Raw genomic sequence first — 26,534 nt, forward strand, 5'->3', positions numbered from 1 at the left:
AAAATATATATATATAGTTCAACATGACGTGGCACCTTTTTTTAAAAAAAAATTACGTTGGCAACCTTCGAAATCGCCACTAGTAAAAAAATATAAAAATGGCCCATATTTTTTCGGGACGAAATTTCGACGACCGCAACGTAACATACTAGCTTTTAAAAGTCATTCAAATTTTTATTATACATCACTACTACTTTAAATTCAGTTCGGTTTAACGCAAAAACGCGTTACCCATTTCAAAAACGAATAAATCTAATACACTTTATCCACATGCCTGCCTCATATGGTATTTCTTTTTTATTTCTTCGGTAAATATAAATTTCTTCTCGAACCGTAATTCGATGTTTGTTAAAATAAATACAACCTGATTATCTTTTTTTTAATAATGAAAATGTGAAAATAATCCAGGCCACACTAAATTAACACTAATTGTCAATTCGTAAGGTTAAAACAAGTTTGGCTGTATTAATTAATGGGAGGGTCGGTTTTGTTCAATCGTAATGGTATAAAAAAGCGAAACTAATTTAGGTCACACTAAACTAACACTAATTGTCAAAAAGGTTAACAAAAGTTTGGCTGTATTGCGGGGGGATCATTTGACCTAACGCGCCGGTCACTCGGGTTATTTCGATAAGGAGGAAAGAAATTCGAACTGCGCAGGTGCGTTCTACGTCACTAGATGTCGAGTCTTTCTCTTAACGTCTGACGGAGCCAAACGGTCATCCTATTCTCCCTCTCTGGACAGCTTGTGACGTCATGAGCGATTGTCAACCCACCCCGAATGTTTTCCCCAAAAGCAGGAGACCGAGACGTTAGCACGAGCCAACCTTATAGTGCGGTAAGCTTGGTCGGTATTTGTTTAAATATAACTGAAATAAAAAAGGTAAACTATTGTCCCTGAATATATAACTAACTAGACAATTTTACAACCTAAAAAATAGATTTGAAAGAGCGACATCAGCAAACTCATTTTCAATTTACCTTTTTTTCTTCGGTAACTTTGTAAAAAAACGTAAATCAAACGCAGTTTGTTTTTCTCCACGTAACGAGTCTAATCGTAAACGATTTTCATTTCTATTAAAGGGAATATAGCCTTTTACGGAAGAACGAAACCATGTTAAAGATTACATCCGCAACAAACCATTAAGACACACACTAAACTACACCATTCATGTCAAAGGTCGTAGAAGGGAGCGGTCAATATTGGAACACTTTGCGGGGTTCGACAGAAACACTAGAAGTTATATTTCCTTTAAAGCGAAATTTCTGGTGGAAATTGTTTACGAATTCTCTCGACATTGTACGCTTCTTAACCTCTGACCCCAGCGCGAGCGGGTAGATGCTGGGGCGCTAAAAGCTTTCGGTATAATAGAGTTGACGGCAAACTTTGCAAAGGGGCGCGGTCTAATCCGCAATTGCCGAATTGCTTGTTTCAGAAACAAAAACAAACACTCTTGGAGTGTAGAAGCAATTGAGCAATTGCCGAAACCTGAACCCGGTCATGTAGGAGAGGCTTCCGGTGTGGAGTTTTTTCCATCTTTGGATTTGCCGCCGCGTCGGCAACTATTGCAATTAAAAAGTTCGCATTTTCGGGACGTATTTACCGGCATACGTCTAATTATTTGTTCGCGTATCTGGCTGGTTTATTTGTAGGGAAATCCACCGTGAACTGGGTCTTCTTTCCAATATCGGAGGTCAACCACTGGCAAATCTTCGCAACGAATTCGAGGATTGCTGAAAAAAGATAAAACATCGTTAGAAATATTTATTTAATTACGTCTAAAATATTTTTAACTAGTAGGCCAATTTGCCCTACGTTAAAAGTAATAAAATGAAGTCGATTCTGAATGTCAATGGGGAAAACTTTCCTTCCCCCTATCACGTGAAGTTTCGCTTCCCACGTGTCATTAAGCCGTCTGTTACGTCGTCTTCTCTTCCACTCTTAGATACTTAAAGGGTAGTGACCCTAGTATGAACTTCCATGTTTATGGTGGATCAACTAAATTCACATTTCCACTACTAAGTTTTACAGAAGCTAGGAATAATTGGCACTAGTTGAGTTAAAGACAAATCCTAGCAGTCGATTTTTTGATTCAGTTTATACGTCCTTTAAGGGAAGTCAACGGAACAGATATGGGGATTGGAATTTTCGGAATCGACTGACTAAAGTTAACACAACTGATATTAATTAGATGACGTACTTGATTGTTAATTAAAATAAGCTACACTTTCATAAGTAACTTAAAATATCAAATGATCTAGCGTTCCAGTTCGTATTTGGGTTTATTTTTCCTTACAAGACCTCGTTTTTAAAATAAGGAAACCTTACTTCTAACCACCATGTTCGAGAAAAAATGCTCTAACAGCAGTTGTTTTAGATATAACGTTTCAAAAAGTACTCACTAGATGGGGTGAGGAAGCTGCATCACCCACATTTGCGTTGTGGGGATATCGTCGGCGTTCTCGCAAATAATTTTAGCTTGAGTTGTTTTTCGGACTTCCCGCAATTGTTCTGCAATGAAAATGGGGAAGAATACGGGTGAGAACCAAATAACTCAAGACATACATGAGGGCTTCATGAGGGCCAAATCTGACGCGTACTTAACCGCTAAATTCGATAAGCTCAGGTCAATTGTTGTGTAGTATTTCGGAAATGTGTCAATGAAATATCAACCAAATAAACGATATGGGCTGAGCTTCAACTTACGAAAACCGTAATCGTTAATGTTTGATTTTCTTCCTATCGATCGATGTAAAATTGACAATATTTGCCTAAACGGTCTTAGAGAAATCGAATTCCCAATTTTATGGGCCCCCGATGGCCAAATTAATATAGCCATATTAATAAAACCATTAATATTTCATATCGATTGCTGTATCATTAACATTTTTGCTCCGGCGATTTCAAAGTTAACAAATGCACAATTTTGTTGAACCCGATTTCCCAAATTGTCATGGTGATGGCTTGACATTTCCTATCGATTGATGTATCATACACATTTCATGCCCTAATGGTTTGGAAGAAATTAAATGTCCCATTTTAATTGTCCCGATTGTCCAAATTGTTATGGTGATGGCTTGGCATTTACTATCGATTGATGTATCATACATACATCACACATATTTTATACTCTAATGGTTTAGAAGAAATGAAATGTCCAATTTTATAAACCCTTGATTGTCCAAATGTATTTTGCAACGGCGTGTGTATTTACCATCGCAGAGTCGTAAACAACAACTTCTTTCCCTTCAATATCTAGAGAGGATTAGGCTAAAATGTGAGCAAAAGTGGGGGAATAACGACCTAATAGTTCTTCGCGCTTCTGCCATAATGACTCTATTCCATATTACAATATTATTTGGAGCGAACCATTCTTAACAATTTGTTGTTTTTTTATTATCATTGGCGCGTTTTACTTGATTTTATTTATAAATTATTTTAAATTCCCTTTTCAGGTTTTGCATCATCGTAATTTAACGTTACAATTTTCGTTGGAGCGTATTAAAAACGGCGAATTGAGGGTAATATTCCCGGGTACTTACCGGGCGTGAAAGCTGAAGGGAATCCAGAGTTTTCGTACCAGAACCGATCTCCTCGACGAATGTTTATAAATTGTCGGGCTAGAACGCAAGCGAACGTGGGGCCAAACATAGTTCCTGGTAATCTGTACTCGGAGATTCCGGCACTCCACAGATCAATGTCGTCTACGTGCCTAAACGACAAAGAATCACGTTAGGTTAACAATACAATCATGAATTCGCTTAAAATTAAATAATACGCGTCAAACTTTAACCAGTATAGCGTTAGCTTATGGACGATGGAAATGGAAAATTAACTTCGAAAACCGCGTTTAAAAATATCAAGTGGTTGGTTTCTAATAAGTGTTTCTATAAAATACGGGAGGTCACGTGTAAATGTTTTTTCCTAAGTCACTAGCTATAATTATTGAAGATAGAGAGCACGTGTTGGAGTCGGTGAAGATTTTGAAATTTGAAGTCCACGTGCAAAATGCTATAACTACTAAAAAGCTTTAATTTTTTATTGTTTTATTTTATGGAAACACCTATTTATAATTAAAGTTTGACGAAAAACAATCTCTCCGTGGATACAAATCCCGTCCGTAACCGTAGCAATTCGGCTGTCGACTGAATTAGTTCGTGCCTGCAGCGCGCGCGTTAGTATTTAAATTTATTAAACTTTTTGCGTCGTCCGCCGTGTGGCGGCTCTGTAGGTAGGGTGTTTATATTAAAATAAAATGGCGCTGATTTTATAGAGGTTGAGATTGACACCAAAACGGAAATGAGTATTTCGTAGCACAAAAAAAATTTAAAGATGAATGTGTTTTTATATTATGGTCTTGTTCAAAGCTGTTTTATATTAATTATGGTCTTGTTCGAAGCTGTTTTATATTAATTATAGTCTGGTTCAAAGCTGTTTTATATTAATTATGGTCTTGTTCAACTTTTAAAATTCAAATAAATCGATAATTAAAAAACTGGTCGCTTCCTCTTTAAATCGGAACGAAGAACTTACTTGAAGATCTTGGAGTATCTGTAGGCGGTTCCGTTACTCAAGTAGGGTACCAAATCTTCGAAGCTGTGAGCCCTCGGCAATCCGCACCATTCCCTGAAGTCGTTGTAACCGGGAACGCCAGATTCTCGTCCTCTTTGAATGTTGATGGCTGGAAGGTCGGCGCCGAAGGGCACGTTGGGTTCTTGGAAGAGATGGTTGGATACCTGCAACGAATGACGGATTATTTTCATACTTTAAATCACAAGTTTATTTTAAACCTCCTATGGGGAAGTATCTAATTACAGGTTTTTCTCGTAACATCTTTTGACTCGCGGACGGGACCCAATTAAGCATTCTGTAAAGTGGCCAAAAAGTAGTACGCGGTTTCCATTTTTTCAGTGCTGGCACGATAAACAATACAAGTAGAATAGTTTATAAGAATTGGTAATTTAGATAATAGTTGAAAACTATTCGCCTGCTTAAGCGGTCAATATCAACTTTTTACATTCAGTCGCAGCAAAAGTGTAGTTCCTAACACAACAGGATGAGCAACGTTTCCAACAAAGACCATTATTGAAAAACTCCGTGGTCGTGAAGTGGTTTCTTTAGTAATATTCGTAAGATAGAATTTTACACGTTTTGAACATTGTCTGAATCGCTAGTCAGATACTTTTATTATAAGCTTCTGGTTTTATATTGTAAGCACGACCTACCTCGGTGGTTATATGTGGATCGTATCCTTGGGATGGGTAGTTCAAGAGACCGGCGATCAGTTCGTCGAGGACGCCCGGGTTGTAGATAATGAAGGGGGAACGCAATAGGTCCCTGAGTTTCATTTCTCCGACGAATTCGTGGTACTTGTTGTACATCATGACCAGACCGTGGATGTGAGTGTGGCCGAATCGGAAGGCAGCCGCTTGGAAGGAGTTGGACAAACCCATGTGGACGTTCGGGTCGTAGCCGTTCCAGTAGTCCTGCGAGAAAAGACCACTGTTAGTCAACGGCATCCGCTTATCTACCTCGAAAGGACGGGATGGTTTTACTTACGTCCTTGGCGAGTGATAGGTTGTATCTGGTGATCAAGTCGTCTCCGAGCATCATGGGAAGGAATTCGTTGTAGGTGATATGTTGGACTTGGGCGGCCAGTATGTGTCTGGTTTCTTGATACAGTCTTTCGTCGTCCCAATGAGGATTGATCTTTGACAATTCGGTGGCAACTCGGTTGTGATCACGCAAGTACAAAGTGTGCAAGACGGTCAAATGGATTTGTTCGTTGACTCGCTCGTCCCCTGAGGAAATAATGTTCCGGGTTAAGTCGCTGGGTTCCAAAGACTATTCTGAATAAGAGTACGCACCAGCCAAGAAACAGAAGAGTTTTCTGGGGCGTCCGATACAATCTCTGTCCGGGTTCTCGGACTGCGGTGGAAGAAGAGGTTTCAAGCCGACGTCCCTGAATCGATCCCAGTATCTCAGTAAACCTCCTTGTCCCAGACGAAGGCTCCTGGCCAGTTCTTCGGTGGAACCGTAGATGAAGTTGGCGTCCAATGGTGAAGACAACATGTTAATGTGAACACGAGGACCTGAAAAAGAAGAAATATTAATTCGATACGCTCGTAGATGTGATATGTAGTTTAAAAAATACGTACCGAGAGCGCAGTTGGGTCTGTGTCCAGCCAAAAGTCGTTTGAATTCCATACAAGTTTGTTCGAATCGGGAGTAGAAGTAGTCGTTTCTGGGGATTTCGATGGGCAAACAATTGGAATTCCTCTGTTCGGGAGCCACGCTGCAGCACTCGAAATCTTCTCCATTTTCGTCTGTAAATAATTATTTTGAGATTATTTTTGATATTTCCTTCAATATCGAACTAGAGCAATAAATAAAGGTCGAAGTTTGTTCACACCGCGGCCGCTCATCAACTCTGAGTATTACAAGTGAGCCGAACGCCCAGAAGAGGGCATTACGGAAGAAAAAATTGAAAAACACTTTAATTGACGAGTAATATTTTAATTACGTCGTAATGGGTGAAAATTCCCGAAGGCCCCCCTTTTTAATTGAGCGAACGCTCCATTTCTTAATTCCTGGTTTGGAGAAACTGGAAAGTGTGTCTTATGTTTATTAAATTAACGGCTTGTGCTGATATTTTTATTTTCGTTAATAATCATGGTTACGAGATTTTTGTCGCCTATTGTTAAATGAAAAACGCGTTATTTCTTAAGAGGCCTTCAGATTATATAATTTTATTAAAGGTAACTAGTTCAATTCGTATATCTTGCTGGTGTATTCAACTTTGGTCGATCGCCAAAGTGAAAAATCGGCACACACGATTGAGTGACACGACGGTTGATCTTTAAATGGTGTTTTAATTTTGTCATTTTTTTCTCTGTCTGCTATGCTATTTTGTCACCTGCTACTTTGTCTGCTATACTGTTACAATGGCGGATTAAGTTGCCTAGGTGAAATATGGTTATAGGACCCTTTATGTAAAAATAGTTTTTTAAAGGGTTTTTTTGTAAATTTTTAAAATTATAATCTAGGGGCAAGACCATGGGTTCAAAAAAAGTGAAATTTCAACGCCCTAAAAGGGAAATTTTCCACGATCTGGCATCACTGGTAATAGTTCTGTCTTTCTCAATACGTTTATGTAAAAGTTAGCCTCATTAAATGTTTAGCTGCTAAATTTAAGTCAATATAATTCGTTAAATTTAGTTTCGTCTTGACCTGCACTAGAAATTAACATCTAGACTATCTCACAATACAGCATTATAAATCGGTCACCCAGTCGAAAAAAATTGCTGTTGGTTCCCAAAATGTGCGCGAGCTATTGCTGATCACTTTACATACTCCCAACTAGTTGAACAAACTTGATGGATAAACGAAGTCTGAATGCACCCACGCGCACTTACACAAATATATTAACATTATACAACTATTGTTGGATAATTTATATTCGTCCAACTAATTACACGGTGTATATTAATTTATCTGTATTTCCACATAGTTCGAAGGATAGATGAAGTACTGACAAGTTGACCAACAAAAGTTGTGAAGTGTGAACGCCCTTAAGCCGAGGTGCTACCTACAATTTGGCCCGACGCGAACTTTGAAAATAATTAGTTTACAAGGAACCTATTTTTTTTCGAAAACAAATAATAAGTTACGGCATTAATTAATAAATCAGTCCATTTAGAAGGTAGTTTTATTATCTAATAACCTCCTTAAAAGTCTCGCCGTTGGCTTATTTAAAGACGCCTATTAAACCGTACTAATAAATGTTTATGGGTAATAAAATACCGTTATTTTATTAAGGCAGGCCACGGCCAACTCCGATTGTCGCCTCCGTCTTAGTAACGACTATCCAAGAGTTGGTTGTCGTTAGGTTGATAAATATTTTTGCTCTCGAAATGTTGCCAGTTTCGCCTCCAGGGTTCCATAATGGATAACGTTAGCAAAGGTAACGGTTTTTGACATATTCAAACGTATGATAAGGCGAAATACTTTTGGCTCTAATGTTGTCGCAAAACATAAATAAAATCAAGGCTGTCAGAAACTATCAATTAAACAAACAACCAGTTTTATAGAAAGGACATTTGGAGCTGAGTGTTTCGGTACAAGGCGTTAAATATCTCCACCTTTGACAGTAATACTGTCAAGTTATCTGGTCGTTCTAAATAATTACGATACTTTTGTGTTGACAAGCTTATAATTAAATCGCGTATAATATTGTTTAATGTAAAATTTGCACGACTGTCCAGAGTATTTTATTGTGGAAAGGGAACAAAGGGAAAGTTTTAAATTTATCCAATTCACTAAATTTATAATTTTTTAATATTTCCATCTAATTTTGAAATTTAAGTTTCTAGAACCAGGAAAATAAATTTAAAAAAATAAAGAAATAGTATCACGCAATACTTTTTTAAACATATAAAAAATTGATAACCCTGGAACTGTGTTTAATATTTTTAGTATAAAACGTTAGCTTAGTTGCAAAATCCGAAAAATGGAAATTTCAGTAAGAAATAATTGAAATTTTAAAATACAGTATTGCACAATACTTTTAAAAATAATAAAAAATCGATAACTTTGAAACTATATGTGCACTATTTTATATATATTTATTACAAATGAAAATGGAAATGCTTTTTCGGAAAACGGTAAATTCTTTAAGTCGAAGTACTTAGTTTTGGAAGTTAGGTAAACGATAATTATTCTAAATTTGTCTCTAGAATATGTAGTGTGTGAAATGGTGTTTTTTTATTAATTATCCATTCGTACGTTGCTAATTACAACGACCCAATTTGTGAAAAAATTATATACTTCGAGGAATAATTATCCCCGCGACTCGTATCGAGGTAATTATGAGATTATGCGCGTTTGCATTGTTTTAGTGGAATTATGACATCTCTCGAACGTAACGTATTCATTCAACCATTGTTCTTGTTTCATTTCGACCGAAATTTCCCACAAAAGTCGACATTTTTTAAACGTTATTAGTATTATTATTCCACTAATGATGTTCTCTAGCCTATATGCATTTTTTCGACGTTTTAAAATTTACAATGAAAAGGGGTTTGTCCCGTCACATTGGAACCCTAACCCGGACCCATCAGAGGCGAGGGTAAACTTGTCCACTTTTATAACAAACAATTTTTTATAATTGAAGATTAAGATGTGGGAAAGGGAGGACATCACTTGAGAGGGTACCTTATCATTTTTTCATAAGTCACATAATAACATTTGAAGAGCCGGAGAACACTATTGGGGGCCATGTGCAAACTGCAAAGAAGAATTTAAAACACCTAAAAAAATCAAACCTTACTTTTTGCCTCTATTAACGGCAATGTGGTTATAAATATAAAATACCAATATAAACATTTATTTCGAAGACGGGCCCCCCTAACCTCGGGGTCCCCTGTGCCCTGGCACATGCCTTAATACAACCCTGCTTTTTTAGCCTTGTCCGTGCATTTTTTACTACCCCCTTTCTTCACCATTGACTAATTAGTAGAAGGATTAGCAAATCAAGCAATATTTTAGAATTTTGTGAGCCAATCCGAGAATACTCGTAAAATGTAGTTTTTTGGTAAAGGTCCACAAAATCGTTTGAAAAATTCGGGCTGATTTCCGGTAGCTACTCCCCTTTCGTAAGGTGACTCGGAAATTCCACCCTGCATGGCAAAACACGAAAGTATTTTAAATTGACCTTAAGTGGTAAAAACGGAACCGAAGTCTCTACCTGGACCCAGGTGGCGCTATTTTGATATTTGTTTCACGTCATATTTACGTTTACTATGTCACTTAGGCTAATAAGTATATATCTACACTGGCTAATCTCACGTATTTATTTTGTCTCGTTGATTTACAACGTACAATTTGAAAGCATTTGAAATCCTTGGCCTTATAAATTCCAAGTAGCGCTAGTTCTTGATATCTGACCGTGCGAATCCAAACAATCAATTTGGACGGCTCGACAAAGTGAATCGGCCCGTTTACCCCTTTTTACGATGACAGACTGTCATTGATGTTTACCGCTAAAAGCTAAGTTTAAATAAAAATATATAATGTTTTTTTTTCTTAATCTATGAGGAGAACAATGTGGGAAAAAATAAAGTATTTTTTAAACATCTTCCCTATAAAAAACGTTATTAAAAAAAATAAGGATTTAAGAAATCGCTTCAAGCGAAAATGAATGAAAAAAAAATACAAACATATTTTTTTCACGCTTGCCTTGTTGCGCAGTTCTAGTTACAGATTTAAGCGTTTTTTATATACATGAATTTTATTTTTACGAATTTCGACCACCCCCGGTATTTTTTTTAAGGTATGAAAAATACGTGTCCAAAAACGTACCGCCTTAGGGATCAGGTAGGGCTGTTATAATTTCTTAAATAACTTTATGTTGTTTTAATCCACTCCTACCAAATTTCTTTTTCCACGATAACATTATAACACCTAAGGCTTTTTTATATTCTCGAGAATAATTTTGAAAAATGGGGTTAAACTACAGAAATTAAAATATTGCTTTATCTTATTAGGTTATTGTAATGTTTAGTACATTAAATAATTATTTGGATTCTTAACGGTATGTGTTTCCCTACTCTATTAATAAATGCCTCGGGATAAATTTGGTTTATCGTTTCTTTGAAAAAGGAGTGCGAGAGAATTTTGATTTTTCGTTAGTTTTCCTTTTTTACATACATAAAATTAGCATTTTTTCCTAATTGTACTCTCGATTATATTTCCCCCAAAGGGTCAATTCTGATATACGCAATTATAAAATCTTCGAGTTGTAAATTAGTTGATTTGCTAAATTAAATTTAATTATTACAATTAAATTTCCAATTTTTTTAACAAGGAAATTATCAGCGCATATGCAATTTGATATAGAGATATATATTGCTTACAGGTACAATTAATTTTATATTTTATGGTAAATTAAAATCGTTATTTAGCGTAATAATGGGAAATTGGTATTTTTTTTTACATATTATACTCAAAATGTTTTCCCCATTTTGAGACCACCCGATGAAAATTTTATCACGTACAATGTGTGATCTACTTGGAGTCTTTACAATCTCTATAACGCTCTTAGGGATTGAAATAACCCAATTTTAAAGATCTTAATATGATATGTTAGGTAACGGGGTTGAAATTAGTACTTTTTCCTGGCAGCATGAAGGTTGTGGCACTGGGTGGAAATTTGGAACCATCATCTGTTAATGGGGTTTTCCTCCGAGTACTTTGGTTTCCCCTTTCCATAAAAACTTTCAGACATTTAAAGTGATAGGTATGTAGCCGTGATAAGGGTCCTAGGCTAGTTTACAATATAGGCTCTAAAATAGTTTCTTAATTCTTTTTAACTTTGCTACCGTTTAAATTAAAGTGTTCGAAATTCAATCGCACTGTATTTTTTAATTATGGTAATTATGTTTGCCTTATCATTGTGTTTTATTTATTTCGTAAACGGATCATAAGTAGCTAAAGCATATAATTATAATTCATTAAGAGCGTGGGGCAATAATGGTTTCGAAATTTCGGGTATTGATACGCCCTTGAAAAACAAACTCTCGAGAATAAATATACACATAATCTCACTAAAGCCGCGAAACGGGAATATCCAAGGCCCTTTTTCATATCGATTTGCGTACTCGGTACCTAACTTCGTCAAATATACTTTTTATAAATAAATTAACCGGTTTTAGCGATAAAATTCAGCGAATCAGGTAACAAAATCAATAAGCGTACCATACCGTACTCTTGATGTAAGAAATTTTCAACAATAATAACCAAAAAAAGAATGATTGGAATTATCCCTGGCCCCTCGACATTTTTTCCCACATTCCCCGAAATCCGTTTCGATTGAGGGGGACCCCTTGGGTTGGCCCACTTCCTCGATGTAGTTACGAACATATCGTTTTTGGGGTTTCTCCCCGACTGCCCATTATATTTATAATGAAAAGGGTGTGTATGTAATTTTGTTGTTTGAAATAAGTGGCTGAGAATTATTTTTCCTCGGTTAGAATTCATTGTTTTTTCGTTTTTTTGTTCGTTATAATGGTGGGATAGTTGAGGGTGCGCTCGGGGCAAAAGAAAAATAGAAATTTTACCACAATTTGGGCAAAGATGTCGATTCTTAGTTTAGGTAAAGAAAATCCACTTATTTAAAAGCGATTTCTGGATTAGACATTTTCCCATTTAAAAGTTTCAACTCGGTATATCAAATGTTGTCTAAGTTTAGCTGTTTATATTTTTATATTACAGCCTGTGCATATTATGTAATATACTAAGAAATAAATACAAATTAATTTACATAGAAAATAAAACGTTTTCGGGCAAAAAAACTCCGAAACTTGACCATAAACGTGTACATAAAAATTGTTATTTTTGTTCACGATCTTGAGTGAGATGTTTGTAAATTGTGAGGTCGTTGCTAAATAAAATTTAAATCTGGCATATAAGAACAAAACTCTTGGTCTTTCGGGATTAACGGTCTTTATGGGCATAATCAGCTAGCTAGGCTAATACCCAAGGCACCACCTTAGTTGACTTTTAAAGCCATTAATTCAGGTGGCCGGGCTACAATTCGTAGGAGGCTGGTGGCAAGCCCTTCATGCCACGTGAACCAACATGGCAAAACCTTGTAACCAACAAATTTTAAAAAAATTAGATTTTTATGCATCAGTATTACTAAGGCATGTACAAAAGTACTGTAAAAGTTTGAGGTAAAAGTCATAAATATTTTACTATTTATGACTTAAAAAATGGTTTTGGATTTTATAATTTTCGCATTAAAAACCACGTTAAAATCTTAGATCTTAGGTTTTGAAAAAGTCAAATATCTCAAAATTACGTTCGTGTTGGTTAAAAGGTTTTGCCATGGGACAGCCGAACAGCTCCCTACACTAACTATTTCCGCTAACTCTCTTTAATATAGGATTCCCGCGCGTGCTATTAAAACATCCAGCGACAAAAACTTTCATTTCGTTTTGGCACGAAACAAATTCTGCAACGATTATAGTAAATAATGTCCTTTATGTCGGACTCCAAAGTCTTGCGTAATTAGGAGTATTTTGTAAAATTACCGTGTTCGGTCTAGTTAATCTTTGGTCGTGGAATTCTTTCTCGGTGCGTAACAGTTCTTTCGCAAAGTCACCCACGTGCTAAAAGCTTAATTTTGATAATTATATTGCACGCTCTATTATTAAAAGTGTGAAATCGAATGTTTTCTTTAAAAATTTTGCAAGCAGAAAATGCGTACGTTTTTTGTAGTTATTGTATTGGAATACCATTAAGTCTTTGTGCCTACACTGCACGCTTGGATACATTCTTAAATGGAATCGAATTTAAGCTAATTAACACAACGAGATAATTTTGGTGGGATAATCTTGAGGGTCTGACTAATTTCCTTTACAATATTCCCTTTTCCTTAAGAGGGTGCTTTGTTTCGAGATAATTGGGGCATTAATTACCTTTCCAAGAATACGGCTGCCCCATGGCAAAACCAACAAATTTTTGAAATTAGATTTTTACGTATAAGTACTACTAAGGCATGTACAAAAGTACTGTAAAGGTTTCAGGTAAAATTCATAAATATTTCACTATTTATGAGTTCAAAAATGGTTTTGGATTTTATAATTTTCGCATTAAAATCTTATAACTTAGGTTTGAAAAAGTCAATTATCTCAAAATTACGATCGTGTTGGTTAAAAGGTTTTGCCATGGGACAGCCGAATAATTTAAAGACTTTTGAATATTTTATAGATATTTGTATAGAAAAAGTCTTAAATTATTCTAAAGGCATTCTAAAATAATATCTAAGTTATCTAAAGAGCGTACGTGATTAAAAACCAATATCGGTAGAGAAATAAACCATTCTTAAGTTATTCTAAATATGTTTTATAAAGTTTGTAATACTCTAACTCTAACTTAAAGTATTCAAAATGATCTTCTAATATACTTTAATCCCTGATTTTGTGATTCAAGTTTATTGAATTATTTTGAATCCAAGAGTACGCTATGGGGGTAAATTTAAAAACGTTATCCAATAATTGTTCTCGTTGAAGAAAGCAAATCGTGTTTTTATTCAAAAGTCGATTTGTTTTGCACTTATACGGCTCAATGTCTTAAGTATCTTCAAAAGTTAGATCGTTTCAATCTTAATGATTCCGCAAAACGCCAGGTTAATAAATTTGCGTTACGCTCGCGGTTCAGTTTTCTCATTTCTTTTGTACGCCTTGGGTAATTGGGTATTTGCCTTTAACTCAGGCCAGTAATTTTGCGATCATATCGAATGAGAGAAATAGGCCGCTAACAATCGAACGTTCGTTGGGGCTCTAATTGATTGTATGAAATATTGTTCCATTTTAAAATTCCTTTTGCTTTTCCGGTTCAACGGATTCGAGTTAAACACGCGTTTTACAAGCGCGCTTCTTCAGCGGTCACAGCGCGATACGCCTGGTATTGTTCGATAGACCGATACATATTTGATAAGCCCCTTGAAGATACCTTTACCGGGGTAACGCCATTAGAGGTCGATTTTTAAATACCCGAAGTCTGATTTCTACTTGCTAGATATTTCAAAAACCGCGTTATTTAAACTGATTTCTTTCCAAAGTTGAAAATTATAATAATAATAATATTATTAAATTTATTATATAGTTAAAAATAGTTATTTTTGTTAGAAATCTGTATTTATTCCCTACCAGCAAAAAGCTTAAATGGGCGACATCTAGTATAAAACAAGCGTTAAAATTGAACCTTTAATAGCTTAGCTCTAAATGTTTGTTTCCCTGTAACCAATTGTGAAATCGGTGTAGTGCGTGACATTTTGCTGTGGTTGTGGTAAGCGACGGTACCTACCCATTCGGTAATCCGCGTTAAATATCTAACCGAGAAAAAGATTCGTGACCGAGTGGGGGAAATGAGACACAGAATGGAAAAGGACATAATGGAATTCGTGTACTACTCACCCGTGGCGACACCGCCCAAAGTCAGATCGTGGTCGATGAATTGTCCCCAAGACATGAGAAGGATAGAGAGAGATTCGCTGGGGGCGTTGGCGTCCCTGTGCAGCGTCGTACTGACCAAACGGGCGGATGGCAGATCAGCACCGTCCACCACCGAGGCTCGAGGAGCTTCGATCCCTGCGATATAAACACGAAAACGCCCGTTATTACTAATTATAATTAATTTACAAAAATAATTAAATATTAATTGGAATTAGAAATATAGTTAGTGGGGTGAATTGATGATGACGGTGAGGTTAATTGAGGATGGTGCGGTTAATAGAGGACGGTGAGGTTAATAGAAGGTTTGCTCGAAACTGACCATCGGCGTAAGCTGGCGGCAAGAATCGTACGAAGGCGGTGTGAGTGGCGCCCCAACTGGGATGTTGCAGGTTGTTGCAATGTCCGGTGAAGGTCCTGTACCGTTCGATGGTGCATGGGATAGGCTTGACGTAGGCGGGGCAGATGGTCCACAGACTGGTTCGCGACGTGTCGATTAAAGGAAGACCGTTGAGGATTTCATCGGCTGACAGTTGGAATCTGATGGAGGAATTTTATGGTTAAGAGAAGTAGAAACTAGAACGTGCGATGACGAATTCTTGGACGAAGAAACTACTGGACCCGAATCATAAGCAAAAGCCTCATTCTTCAAATTGCATCGACTGCCAGCACTCCTATCGATAGAATTGCGAAACCTTTCCACCCAAATGAAAAGCACGTGCGTAAAATCGTTAGGTGGCGAACTGAAGATGTTAGGTTGATTTTGCCCACGTGTTTAATATTTGGGTGGCGATCTTTCGAATGTCAGACACCGTGGCGCTACAAGTGGTTCAACTCTAAAAAAACCAAGTTAACGATCTAGAAATTGATAGCGTAGTTCAAAGGTGGATCAACGAATTTCATGTTTTTGTGGTTAGGAGCGCTTTTGCTTGACTTTTGGAGTGAACGTTTTAATTTTCACACTCCCCTCAATTACTTATAATAGTTTTAACAATATTAAATTCAATAATTAAATAATTTAAGCAGAAGAGCCTGATTGACGTACTGAACCTTTCTTTCACGCGGTTGTAGGTTCTCATATTACAGATGGACATTTGCGCTCCATTAAGCCACGCAACCTCGACTGATCAAGCTACGTTCAAAATTGTATTTAAATTGTTTAAGCTCTACCATCTCTACGATGACGCCAAACGTCTGTTGTATCTTAAATAAATAAGCTTCGCTCTCTACCGCTCGCCGCGCTTCGGCACGACATTTTGAAAAAGTGTGGTACTCACTGTTCGGCCAATATTTTGGTAACTTCCAAAGTGAGGGCTGCGGTGGTGCCGATATCGCCCGAGGAAGGCTCCAAAGTATCGTCGACGGCTCTGGGATGTCTATAACCTAAAAACAAAAATTTAATTAATTAACAACGGTGAAATAAATATCGCTATTTAAAGCAACGAGGATATCCTGAATAAATTCAATATACGCCATTTATAAATCCCCCCGGGATACGATTTTAAATTATCAAAGAAAATAATCTAATTTGGCTGTTAACGTTTTCCAAAAGGGTGGCCATAAATAATCGATCAGTTTCCATAATCGCCCCTTTTTAATCCAATTTCCATAGATTAATGAGAAATAATTACGTAATTATCCCAGTTATGAGTTTATACCCTAAAACTTTCACTTTTCTGTGGTGAGTATTACCCCGAAGGGGTCTCCCACTCGCTTTGAAATCCCGGAAAAGGACCAAATAATCGTGGTTTCCATTTCAAATTAAAATCCACGCACGGGGAAAATAAGATCAAAGAAAGTATTGGCTTGGTTTCTAAGATACTCTAAATTAATTATATACCCTTTTAAGTACGTTTCCTTCCTCGGTGAAATGTTATCCGATTTGGAAAATCGATAAAAAGTCATTTAACGGTCTTTAAATAATCCGTTGTAAATCAACGTAATCGTTATCTTTTTATTATTGGTAGTAATTAGGAAGTAAAAGATCTTGGCTCCCAGCTAAACAGGAGTTTTCACTTTGCTGCCCTGCCCAATTCAAACGTTTGATCCTAAGGTCTTCTCATTGGAATTTTATAGAATACTCAATATAATTTATATAATTTGTTTTATCATTTTTCTAGATCTTTGAACAAAATATTTATTCTATAGACATTTTTGAAAATACAGAAAATATTGGACATTATAGAAACTTAGATCATTTTCCTAGTCATTAAAAAATATAGATAGGTTTATATCTTTTCTATATAAATATATTAGAGCAATCTATCAGATTTAGTCATTGTATAAGACTTCTATGAGATTTCAGAGAAAGTCTATAAAGGGCATAATTATACGAATCGATGCGACAAAAAATGATAATATCTATATTCTAGACGTCCTACCTATATTTCGATTGCCAAGGTAAAAGATATCCCTCTACAATAACGAATACTTATAAATAGAATATTCTTGAAAGGGTTATGCGCGCTACAAATAGAAAGAGATTTTTGAAACCCGAGATACCATTTAGATTTAAATGAAGCGGAACTGGGGAAATCATTTTCTCAGGTCCTAAAAATGGAATGTCTCACAAAGAGACACCGGCCGCGGATAACGTTTTTTTTTGCGTGTCGGCGACGGTGTCTGTACCACGCTCGACTTAATTCCAATAGAAAAAACCCGAGTTGAATTGGACGGCCTAACCAATCTTCTCATGATTTCGATGTTTTCAATAATTTGGCGGAATCTCGAATTCCTTTATCGAATATTTGGGTCTGATCCAAGCCGTAAAATCACGACACGAAAAATTGGAAATCTAGAATATTGAAATTATCGTGACACTAATATTATTTGGTATTACGTAGGGGGGGATTAAAGTATCGTCCCCCCTCGCATTTTTTTCGTGTATAGATTTTGTATGACGTATTTCCTGTACCCTCAAAGCTACACGTTTGAAGCGAATAAAGTGAATCGATACTTCAAATAATATAACACCTGGTAACACTGTATCACGGTAGTTTGTTAGTATGCCTTACTTTCGTGTATGTTTTTAAATTTATTTCTCGATTAAGGAACCTGGATTTTACATCCGCGTATCATTTCTAATTTTTTTCGGTTATTTTCGTAAGAAAAGGATATAATTATAGCGGTTGCCAGAACAGGCGGTATTCTTGGCCTCTGGCCTCTTTTTTAAGCTACCGCTCTAAAATTTTCCACTCTCAACCACGCTCACACCCAAGCCTATGGGCATTAAATCATAAAAATAGGTAATGTCACGTTGATCAAGTTGTCGTCGCCGGTCAATGAATGAAAACAAAATCTTACTGGTAGCTCTTCGGGCTTGAAGTACGGCGTTATTTACGTCCGAATATCTGATGCACAGTTCCTCCGGTGTTCCACCTGACGCTTGTCTGAAAATAATAAAAATTAAAATAAAAATAAAAACCAAAATAAAAATAAAAATAAAATAATCCGTAATAATGCCACGCCAAAATAATAATTATTATTATTCATATTCGTCGTGTTTTCCCTCTTTCCTTTGGTTTGATTATAGTACTATTTATTTCATAACCGTTTTATATTTAATTATAGTATTATCCTAAAGTTTTCCTTCCAGTAATTTTTTACTCTTTAACTATGAAAGGGGTAAATAAATAATTTTTGGGAAGATTTTTGACAGGTTGAGGAAGGTGATGAATATAGACCATTCAAATTAACCGAAACACACACACTCTCTTCAAATCGCATTTATTTCCCCTTTTTAGAATATACTAAATTGTACGATTATATTTCTATAATTAGCGAATCAATTTAAACCTATTTCCGGAAATACTATTAATTATACACAAGATTGGTTTTGACATATCCCTATTTCTCATTTTTCTTCTAGTGATTTCAATAATATATTTATTTATACTTCGGTACCACCTGCGATTTTTAACGATTGAAGCCCACGGACAGGGACGTTTTTGATTTCCCATAATAATTATAATTTTCCCTAAGCATAAATAAATGTTTATTTTTTAAATTTACTAAAATACTTCGGTTACTGGTAGTAGCACTAGCAATAACGGTATTTCCATAGTTTATTTTTCAACCGCATTTAAACAATCTACGAAATAGCCAACACCTAAAAACGACAAAGACTGCCAATAAAAACGTTTCGATCCATTAATTTCAAGGGTACATTAATCTTGACGCCCCATAATTATACCCGAATACTTTCCCCTCCTAGGAAATAATAATTAATTTCATTTTAAGTAATTAAATACCGACTAAATATTGGCATTCGAGTTACTTTACATTAATGGAATTTATAACGGTTTTTAAAACGAAACCGCCTTGAACTTGACCCATTAAAAAGGGGACCGATATAATTAAAATCCAACCGAAATAATCAAGCACACTGTGATCGGAATAGTCAAACAGCCATTAAATACGCATTCCAGAATTTTTTTCTTTATTTACCGTTTTAGAAGTGTGTCAAAGCCGGTTGACCCAAAGTATTTATACGAGTTAGTAGCGCGTCCGGACTGTTAATATCGTATCTTTCGAATCAGTTGTCACAAGTCCCAATTTGATATTCGCGTTTGTCTTCCTTCTTCGCGTGTGTCTATAGTCGAACGCCAAATATAAATTCGGCGACTGACATGAAAGTTATTTGGACAGGCATTTTGAGCCACTTGAATTCCTTGGTTTTTCCTTTCGCTACCGGCGACTCGATCAATCATCTTCATTTTAGAATCTTTTAACTTTATCGCTTTCATAAAGTCAGAAGTGTATTAACGGTCATAGTTAGTGTAGGGAACTGTTGGCTCGCGTGGCATGAAGGGCTTGCCACCACCCTCCTACGCATTGTCACCCGGCCACCTGTTTAAGGCTAGATGACTTGAGCCTAAGGTGGTGCCTTTGGTATTAGCCTAACTGATTATTATTTATTTATTTATTAAATATCTCTACTTAAACGTTTCGGGGGAGAAATATCATACATCGTATAAACTAACCTGCTAAAACTATTACTTATCTTTCATATTTTACATATATATATATAGTGGGGTAATGCTAAATTTTGAGTTTTTAATAACGGGTATGCTTCCGCGATTAAAAACTAGCTCACTTAAGAAAATAATTTATAAACTTCTGATGACGTTTAATCTGCGTGGGGAATGTTCTTCACGAACACTAGCTAGCCAACTTAATTCTTTTGGCTTTTATAAAAAACGGGTTATTCTGTGAGGCCCGACTGGTTTGAAAGAGTAGCTGATAGGGCGGCCTTTACACACTACCGTGCGCGCCTTAAAATTAACGCGAATGAACGATCGGTCTTCATAAAATTAATTTTTGTTCGTAATTTCTTAATTACCATTTATTACAATTATGAGAGCTGTTCCATGGCAGGGACGTAATTTGGGTGGTGCAAGGGGGGGGGGGGGGGCATTTTTTATCAGCTAAAAAAGCTCACGAATTTTTCTAATACCAACTTAGAATCGGATGAAGTTACTACAAGGAATATCTTGGGTTTGTTCTGTCTATTATCCTGAAAATCACTTGCAAATTTGCAATAACTATTTTGATTAAATATCCATCAAATATTAAATTTGACGTGTTTTAGCCCTTTAAAGAAACTGTTTTCCGGAGCTTAAGCTCTGCCTCCTCCTGAAAAATTCTGAAATGACGTCCTTGTTACATTGATTAATTAACAAAAGGATGTACCTCAACGAGGAAAAAGCGTTAGTTTTGTGTTACGAACGCCACCTAGCGGAATATATTGTTTTCTGAATTCAGTTCCGCTTGGTAATGGAAGGGTAAATGTAAAACAAAAGGCAACTCAACTCAGTGTAGATAGTTACGGTTTGAGGTACATCCTTCAACCAAGCTAGTTAATTAATCCATGACGGCTCGGTCTAGCGAAGAGGGGGGAATAAAAACTGGGAATTTGGTGACATCGAACTAATAATCCCGGGTGACCGTTGCGGTACACCAGGGTTGCCACAGGGTCGAATTAAAGTTAGGGAATTTTGAAATAGACCTAGGAATCGGAGAATTTAATTTAAAGCAGGTGGACCCATTGCAAATATACGGCAGATTAATTATTCACCCTACTTAAGCTTTGAAAATGTTAACCAATCGAACCTAATGCACTGGGTTGAACGCACCGCTGAAAAAGACGTCTATCGTAAAATACAGGTACTACGGTAGAGTCGCCATTGGCCCACTAGCTTTAACAGGCAAACATTTTGAAGGTGACCATCACCTTAATTACTAAAAATATAAGGCAATAAATGGCGGTCAGGGAAATCTTGGAAATGACTGTGTACATATTTTGTCAACCCTGTAAATGAATACTAAGACGCTAGTAGGTTCGTTCAAATTTTGGCAACCCTGTAATTAAATTATAGATTCGTACTCGTGTTTTATGGCGTCAAAGAATCCACCGTAGGCAGGAGCCGGACTTCTGTCGATGTACGTCCTGTGCAGGACAAGAGCGCACTCGGATGACTGTTCTTTTTCCTCGTAGGTGTTGGACTCGACGGGCAAGTAGATTTGATGTTGGCCAGACACATCGATAATTTGGCTGAGGCACACTAACGCTACTACGCATAACCTAAAACCAAAACGAAATAAAGCAAACATTAATTTTTAAATTTGGATAAAAGTTTTCTTTTTAATATAAATTTATCAATAGGTGTTATCAAAAGTATATAATAAAACTTTGTAGAGGCTAACGGTAATAGTAAGTGTAGGGAGCTGTTGGCTCGCGTGGCATGAAGGGCTTTCCATCACCTTCCTACGCATTGTAACCCGGCCACCTGTTTAAAGGCATTAAAAGTCGCTCAATGACTTGGGCCAAAGGTGGTGCCTTGGGTATTATTATTATTATTATTTTTATTATTTTTATTATCTATTAGAGATATGTGACTATATCCCGGTACTAAAATCCCACTTATCTTGTAAGATAAATATTACAAACTTTTATTATCATATTATTAAATTTAAATTAATTTGTATTGTAATATATTTAATAATTATAGAAATATTACCATAATATAAAATATTTGGGCTAAAAAGACATTGGGCTTGGAAAGTTCGGGCCAATTAAGGCGACCGTTGTGACAAATGACGCATAGCGGTGACCAGAAACTGGGGTGGAGGGACATTCTTTTTTGCTTATCGTTCTATTTCCCCGAAACGAGAGTTATTGTTCCGCCAAAACCAGAGACAAACTTTTGTCAAAAAAATTCATAATAATTAATTCAATTGTTTCCGTGAACGAATCAAGCTAGACGTTATTACTTATACCAAGGTACATTAGCCCTTAAGGCAACCTTATTCAACCATTCCCCCCCCCCCCCCGAGGTTCTCCGACCATGGTAAAAAAAATTATATTATAATATTATAATTATTGATATACGTTGATAATTAATTATTTATTCATTGTATCCTTTGTCTGGGCTGGCCATGTTTACTCTTTATGGGTTAGATTAGAATGCGCTTTTAATGACTTAATTAACATATCGAGGGTTCAAAAATATAGATATATTTTTAACGAGGTGGATACTTTTCATCGCTATATAGACCACGCCTGTTATTGGTTACCTTTTAACAAAAGGTACTCTCACTTTTTGCCGCCTTAGTAATTGGTGGACTATTTTAATAAATATTGTACCGGTAACACCCGCAGCCCATCCCTTTTCAAAGTTCACATTTTAAAGGGTTTTTGGGTTGAATCGTTTCTAAATAGCTGTTAAATTATACTATCTGTGACTGATAAATATTAGTTTCAAAATTTATGGAAAAATTGAGGTTTCTTTAAAATTAATTTGAAAAATATAAAAATTAAAAGTTTTTTGCTGATAATTTCTCTATTTGTCAAAATTATCAATACACTATTCTGGGTTTATCAAACCAATACCTTCTACGAAAAATACTTCATATTATTTATAAGTGAATAAATGTATTTAATTTATTTCGCCAAAGCTGTTTATTTTAAATGTATTAAATATAGATAAAAATATATACATTGTTTAATGATAAGTTACATTTTTGTCCAAATATCAATAAAAAAGGTCCAATTTAATAATCAGTTTTAAAAATTAAAAAAGATCCCAAAAAAATACCGCAATTTTTTAAATTTGTATAAATCCATAAAATTATTTTATTTATTTTTAAATTACAATTTCTTTATAATTAAAAATGATATACATATATACATTATTTACTGTAAATTTCATATATTTCTTGTTGCAATTATCCATAAACTATTGTCTTATTTATCAATCAATTATATAAAAATCTAAAAATTAACTTCAAATAGCCCCTTGCAAAAAAAAGTAAATTTGACGATAGTTCAGTATTTATAAATCGATAAATAACGATACATCGTATACGTCATTGAAACGTTCTTTATTTTTTGACGCGAAAAGAGTTAAATGGGACGAATGGTAGAATGGGAGCTCAATGATCTTTTCAAATCCTCTCAAAAAATATCCACTCGTCAACTTCATTTCTTTATTTCAAATTGGGTTATATATCAAAGCTATATATTTTAATATCGGTAAATTACCGTTTATATCATTTCGACAAATATTTTCGAGTGATTTTTACGCTGGACCAGACATGATGAAAAAAAGAATGGGGATAGCAAAGGATGAAAAATGTGGGATCAATTCGCGCGTGTGGGTTTCATTTCGTCTTCGAGGGTTCGGCTTGAATGAAATACGGGTTTGGCGAGAAAAAAAGCGAGAAGAACCGCCAGACCGTAATTTTCGATGATCTGGTAATCCTTTTTTTGGCGGAGTGTTTTGTACGACAAATCTTTTTTTATATATTGGAGAAATATCGAACAGCTAAATTTAGGTCCTTTAATTTAGATTTTATTCATTCAACTTTATTTATTTTCTTGAAACGTGTACCTTTGCAAGTTCTCGCTGATTATTTGTAACTAGAGAAAAAGTAGTTCCCAACGAAACTTTAAGAGATATATTAGATACTTGTAATATTACGTAGATACGTGGTAGTTAAATTAATTAGATTAAAGCTTTCTAAATTACCATACCTAAAGTTTAATTTATTCAAATCTTCTCTAGCCTTCGAAATAAAACTACTTATCCCTTAATGATTTTTAAATACACCAATGATAACAAAGTAATACAGATTTTATTTCAAAATGAAAATAAAGCAAAATTAGGACAAGCCAGAAAATTTAAGCATCAAGAAAAAATAACGCCATAAATATATTTCCCAATCGGTATCAAAGTCACGCACTTACTTAAATTTAATTCGTATATTTCGACAGACACTTGTAGTTTTTTGTCCAAGAAATGGACGTTATTCTTTTATTTTATAGCCGCGAAGGAGTATATTATTGTTGAATTCATGACTCAGCACTTGAAATTCAACTATTTAATGGTACCGCCTGTACCGGTAATAATTTTGAAATTCGTGAGTTCTAACAATGTATTATCTTAAATACTTGTTTCTTCTATTATGTCCCGCAAAAAATATATAACCTTATAATGTAATTATATTTCAATATTTAATAAGCTTAATTTCCATATTCTTTCGAGGTAATCGAGCCCCTATGTTCATTGTGTTACAGTTTAGTTTCGAAATGTTTGAGAATTCTCGACTATTTAAGTAGAGCGCTGATAAATATATTTAAACTGAAATAAAATGGTATTAACTAAACTGTTGTTTTCTATTAACTTCAACATTTTCAACAATTGGTATTATATACGCCCTATTTTGGAGCGCAAACTTTTAGTTCTAATATCTTTTTTTATGTAAACTTAAAAAGCTGTAAAGTAACCGCAACCATATACTATATTTAGGATATGTTTATCATTAAAACAAATATTTTCTTAACCGTTAAGGGTGGAGTATAAGTTCGAGTAGGAGTTTGTCAAAGTATAAATCTGACAACATTTAACCTTATTCGCGTTTACCTGCAAACGAACCCTGCAATTCTACGCCAACTGTTCTATGATTATTTTCGTTGGGTTTGGGTTATTTTGGCGCGTTCTCTTTGGTCCTCTGAGGAATAGAAAGTCATTTCCAATAACAACAATAGACGCTCGTAAAATAAAGAGCGATTGAGAGGGATGGTGGTCCGAGGCATCGTTGCTTAGTTGTTAGATTCGGCGACCACAAAACAAAAATATTTAGGTTAAAACTTTCGTTTTTACACCTCTTTGGGAAAATAATAGCCTCTCAACCCGAGAATATTCGAAGCTTTTGTTCGAGATTGTAGATTCTCGCGGCTCACTATTTATTAACACCCTAAAAAATTGTTTTTCAAAATAATACACTTTTTCCATCTTTTTGTTGATAAATATGCCAAAAATGACAAATGCGGTACATTGCGGACGCAAGCACTTGGGACATTTCGTTAAAATAAAAAATGCAATATTTTTCCTCGTACGTAGATAACCGTCTATTATCACGCAAACTGTGATAAACAAAAAAAGTACACACTTTATTACAATGACCTCTTAAATTTCGGTTTTATTTCGAATTGCGTCCTTAGCTATACTTTTGGGGACCAAGTTTCAATTTTGCCAGGCGTATGATAATTATACTACAGGATGATAAATTAATTTTTAGACCATTATTTGGGTGTACTACAATTTTGATGACCTACGCTATTTTCGATCATTAGGATTGATCGTATACTATAATGCATAGTACGATATTTTTTTAAATTAACTTGAAAACAGTTAAAATTTGTATTTTTAATATTTATTTCTAATTGTTTTGCTCAATAGGAACAATTTCTACTAAACCTTAAAAATTTAACTTATCATAAAAGGTAATTTTCATAGCTAGTGTACGGTAATATTTTTTGAGATTGTGTTTGACTGAATTAGTTTAGTAACCTTCAGGTTAATTTAGGTACAGACAGGTTAAGTTTGATGTTAGTCTGGTTAAGGCTGAGTTCAATGATAATTTAATTTAGGATAGATCAAGTTGGAGGTTAAAGTCAGATTAGGTTAGGTTAAGGTTGAGATGTAGGTTAAGTTAGTTTAAGGTTGAGATGTAGGTTAGTTTAGGCTAAGTTAGTTTAAGGTTGAGATGTAGGTTAATTGAGGCTAATTTAGTTTAAGGTTGAGATGTAGGTTAGTTTAGGCTAAGTTAGTTTAAGGTTGAGATGTAGGTTAATTGAGACTAAGTTAGTTTAAGGTTGAGATGTAGGTTAATTTAGGCTAAGTTACGTTAAGTTTGAGGTTTAAGTCAGCATAGATTAGTTTAAGGTTGAGGTTTAAGTCAGCGTAGATTATAGTTTAAGGTTGAGGTTTAAGTAAGCATATATTTTAGTTTAAGGTTGAGGTTTAAGTAAGCATATATTATAGTTTAAGGTTGAGGTTTAAGTCAGCATAGATTAGTTTAAGGTTGAGGTTTAAGTAAGCATATATTATAGTTTAAGGTTGAGGTTTAAGTCAGCATAGATTAGTTTAAGGTTGAGGTTTAAGTAAGCATATATTATAGTTTAAGGTTGAGGTTTAAGTCAGCATAGCTTAGTTTAAGGTTGAGGTTAAGGTTGG

The 26,534-nt window shown here is 35.2% G+C and overlaps 1 protein-coding gene across 1 annotated transcript; it reads right to left on the reverse strand.

Moving 5' to 3' along the window:
• Window positions 1-1,075: 1,075 nt before the first annotated feature.
• Window positions 1,076-23,612, reverse strand: LOC149942790 (salivary peroxidase/catechol oxidase-like). The gene is made up of 14 exons (XM_090179516.1): window positions 23,599-23,612; window positions 21,401-21,598; window positions 18,319-18,404; window positions 16,293-16,398; window positions 15,338-15,555; window positions 14,980-15,153; window positions 6,160-6,327; window positions 5,869-6,093; window positions 5,561-5,802; window positions 5,227-5,487; window positions 4,535-4,737; window positions 3,544-3,713; window positions 2,404-2,512; window positions 1,076-1,734 (listed from the first exon to the last, which is right to left on the reverse strand). The coding sequence occupies exons 1-14, from the start codon at window positions 23,610-23,612 to the stop codon at window positions 1,644-1,646; spliced, it is 2,265 nt and encodes a 754-aa protein (XP_090035642.1). The 3' UTR covers window positions 1,076-1,643.
• Window positions 23,613-26,534: the final 2,922 nt, after the last annotated feature.

Source organism: Leiobunum rupestre, chromosome 6 (genome assembly GCF_980474605.1).
Source record: "Leiobunum rupestre chromosome 6, qqLeiRupe1.1.hap1, whole genome shotgun sequence".
Classification (NCBI taxonomy): domain Eukaryota; kingdom Metazoa; phylum Arthropoda; class Arachnida; order Opiliones; family Sclerosomatidae; genus Leiobunum; species Leiobunum rupestre.

Bases quoted from the DNA above. Each gene is read 5' to 3' on its own strand.
- LOC149942790 (XM_090179516.1), bottom strand. The intron at 3,714-4,534 runs GTAAGTTCTTCG...TTTGTCGTTTAG, and splicing joins AGATACTCCAAGATCTTCAA to GCACGTAGACGACATTGATC. The intron at 1,735-2,403 runs GTGAGTACTTTT...ATCTTTTTTCAG, and splicing joins CAGCTTCCTCACCCCATCTA to CAATCCTCGAATTCGTTGCG.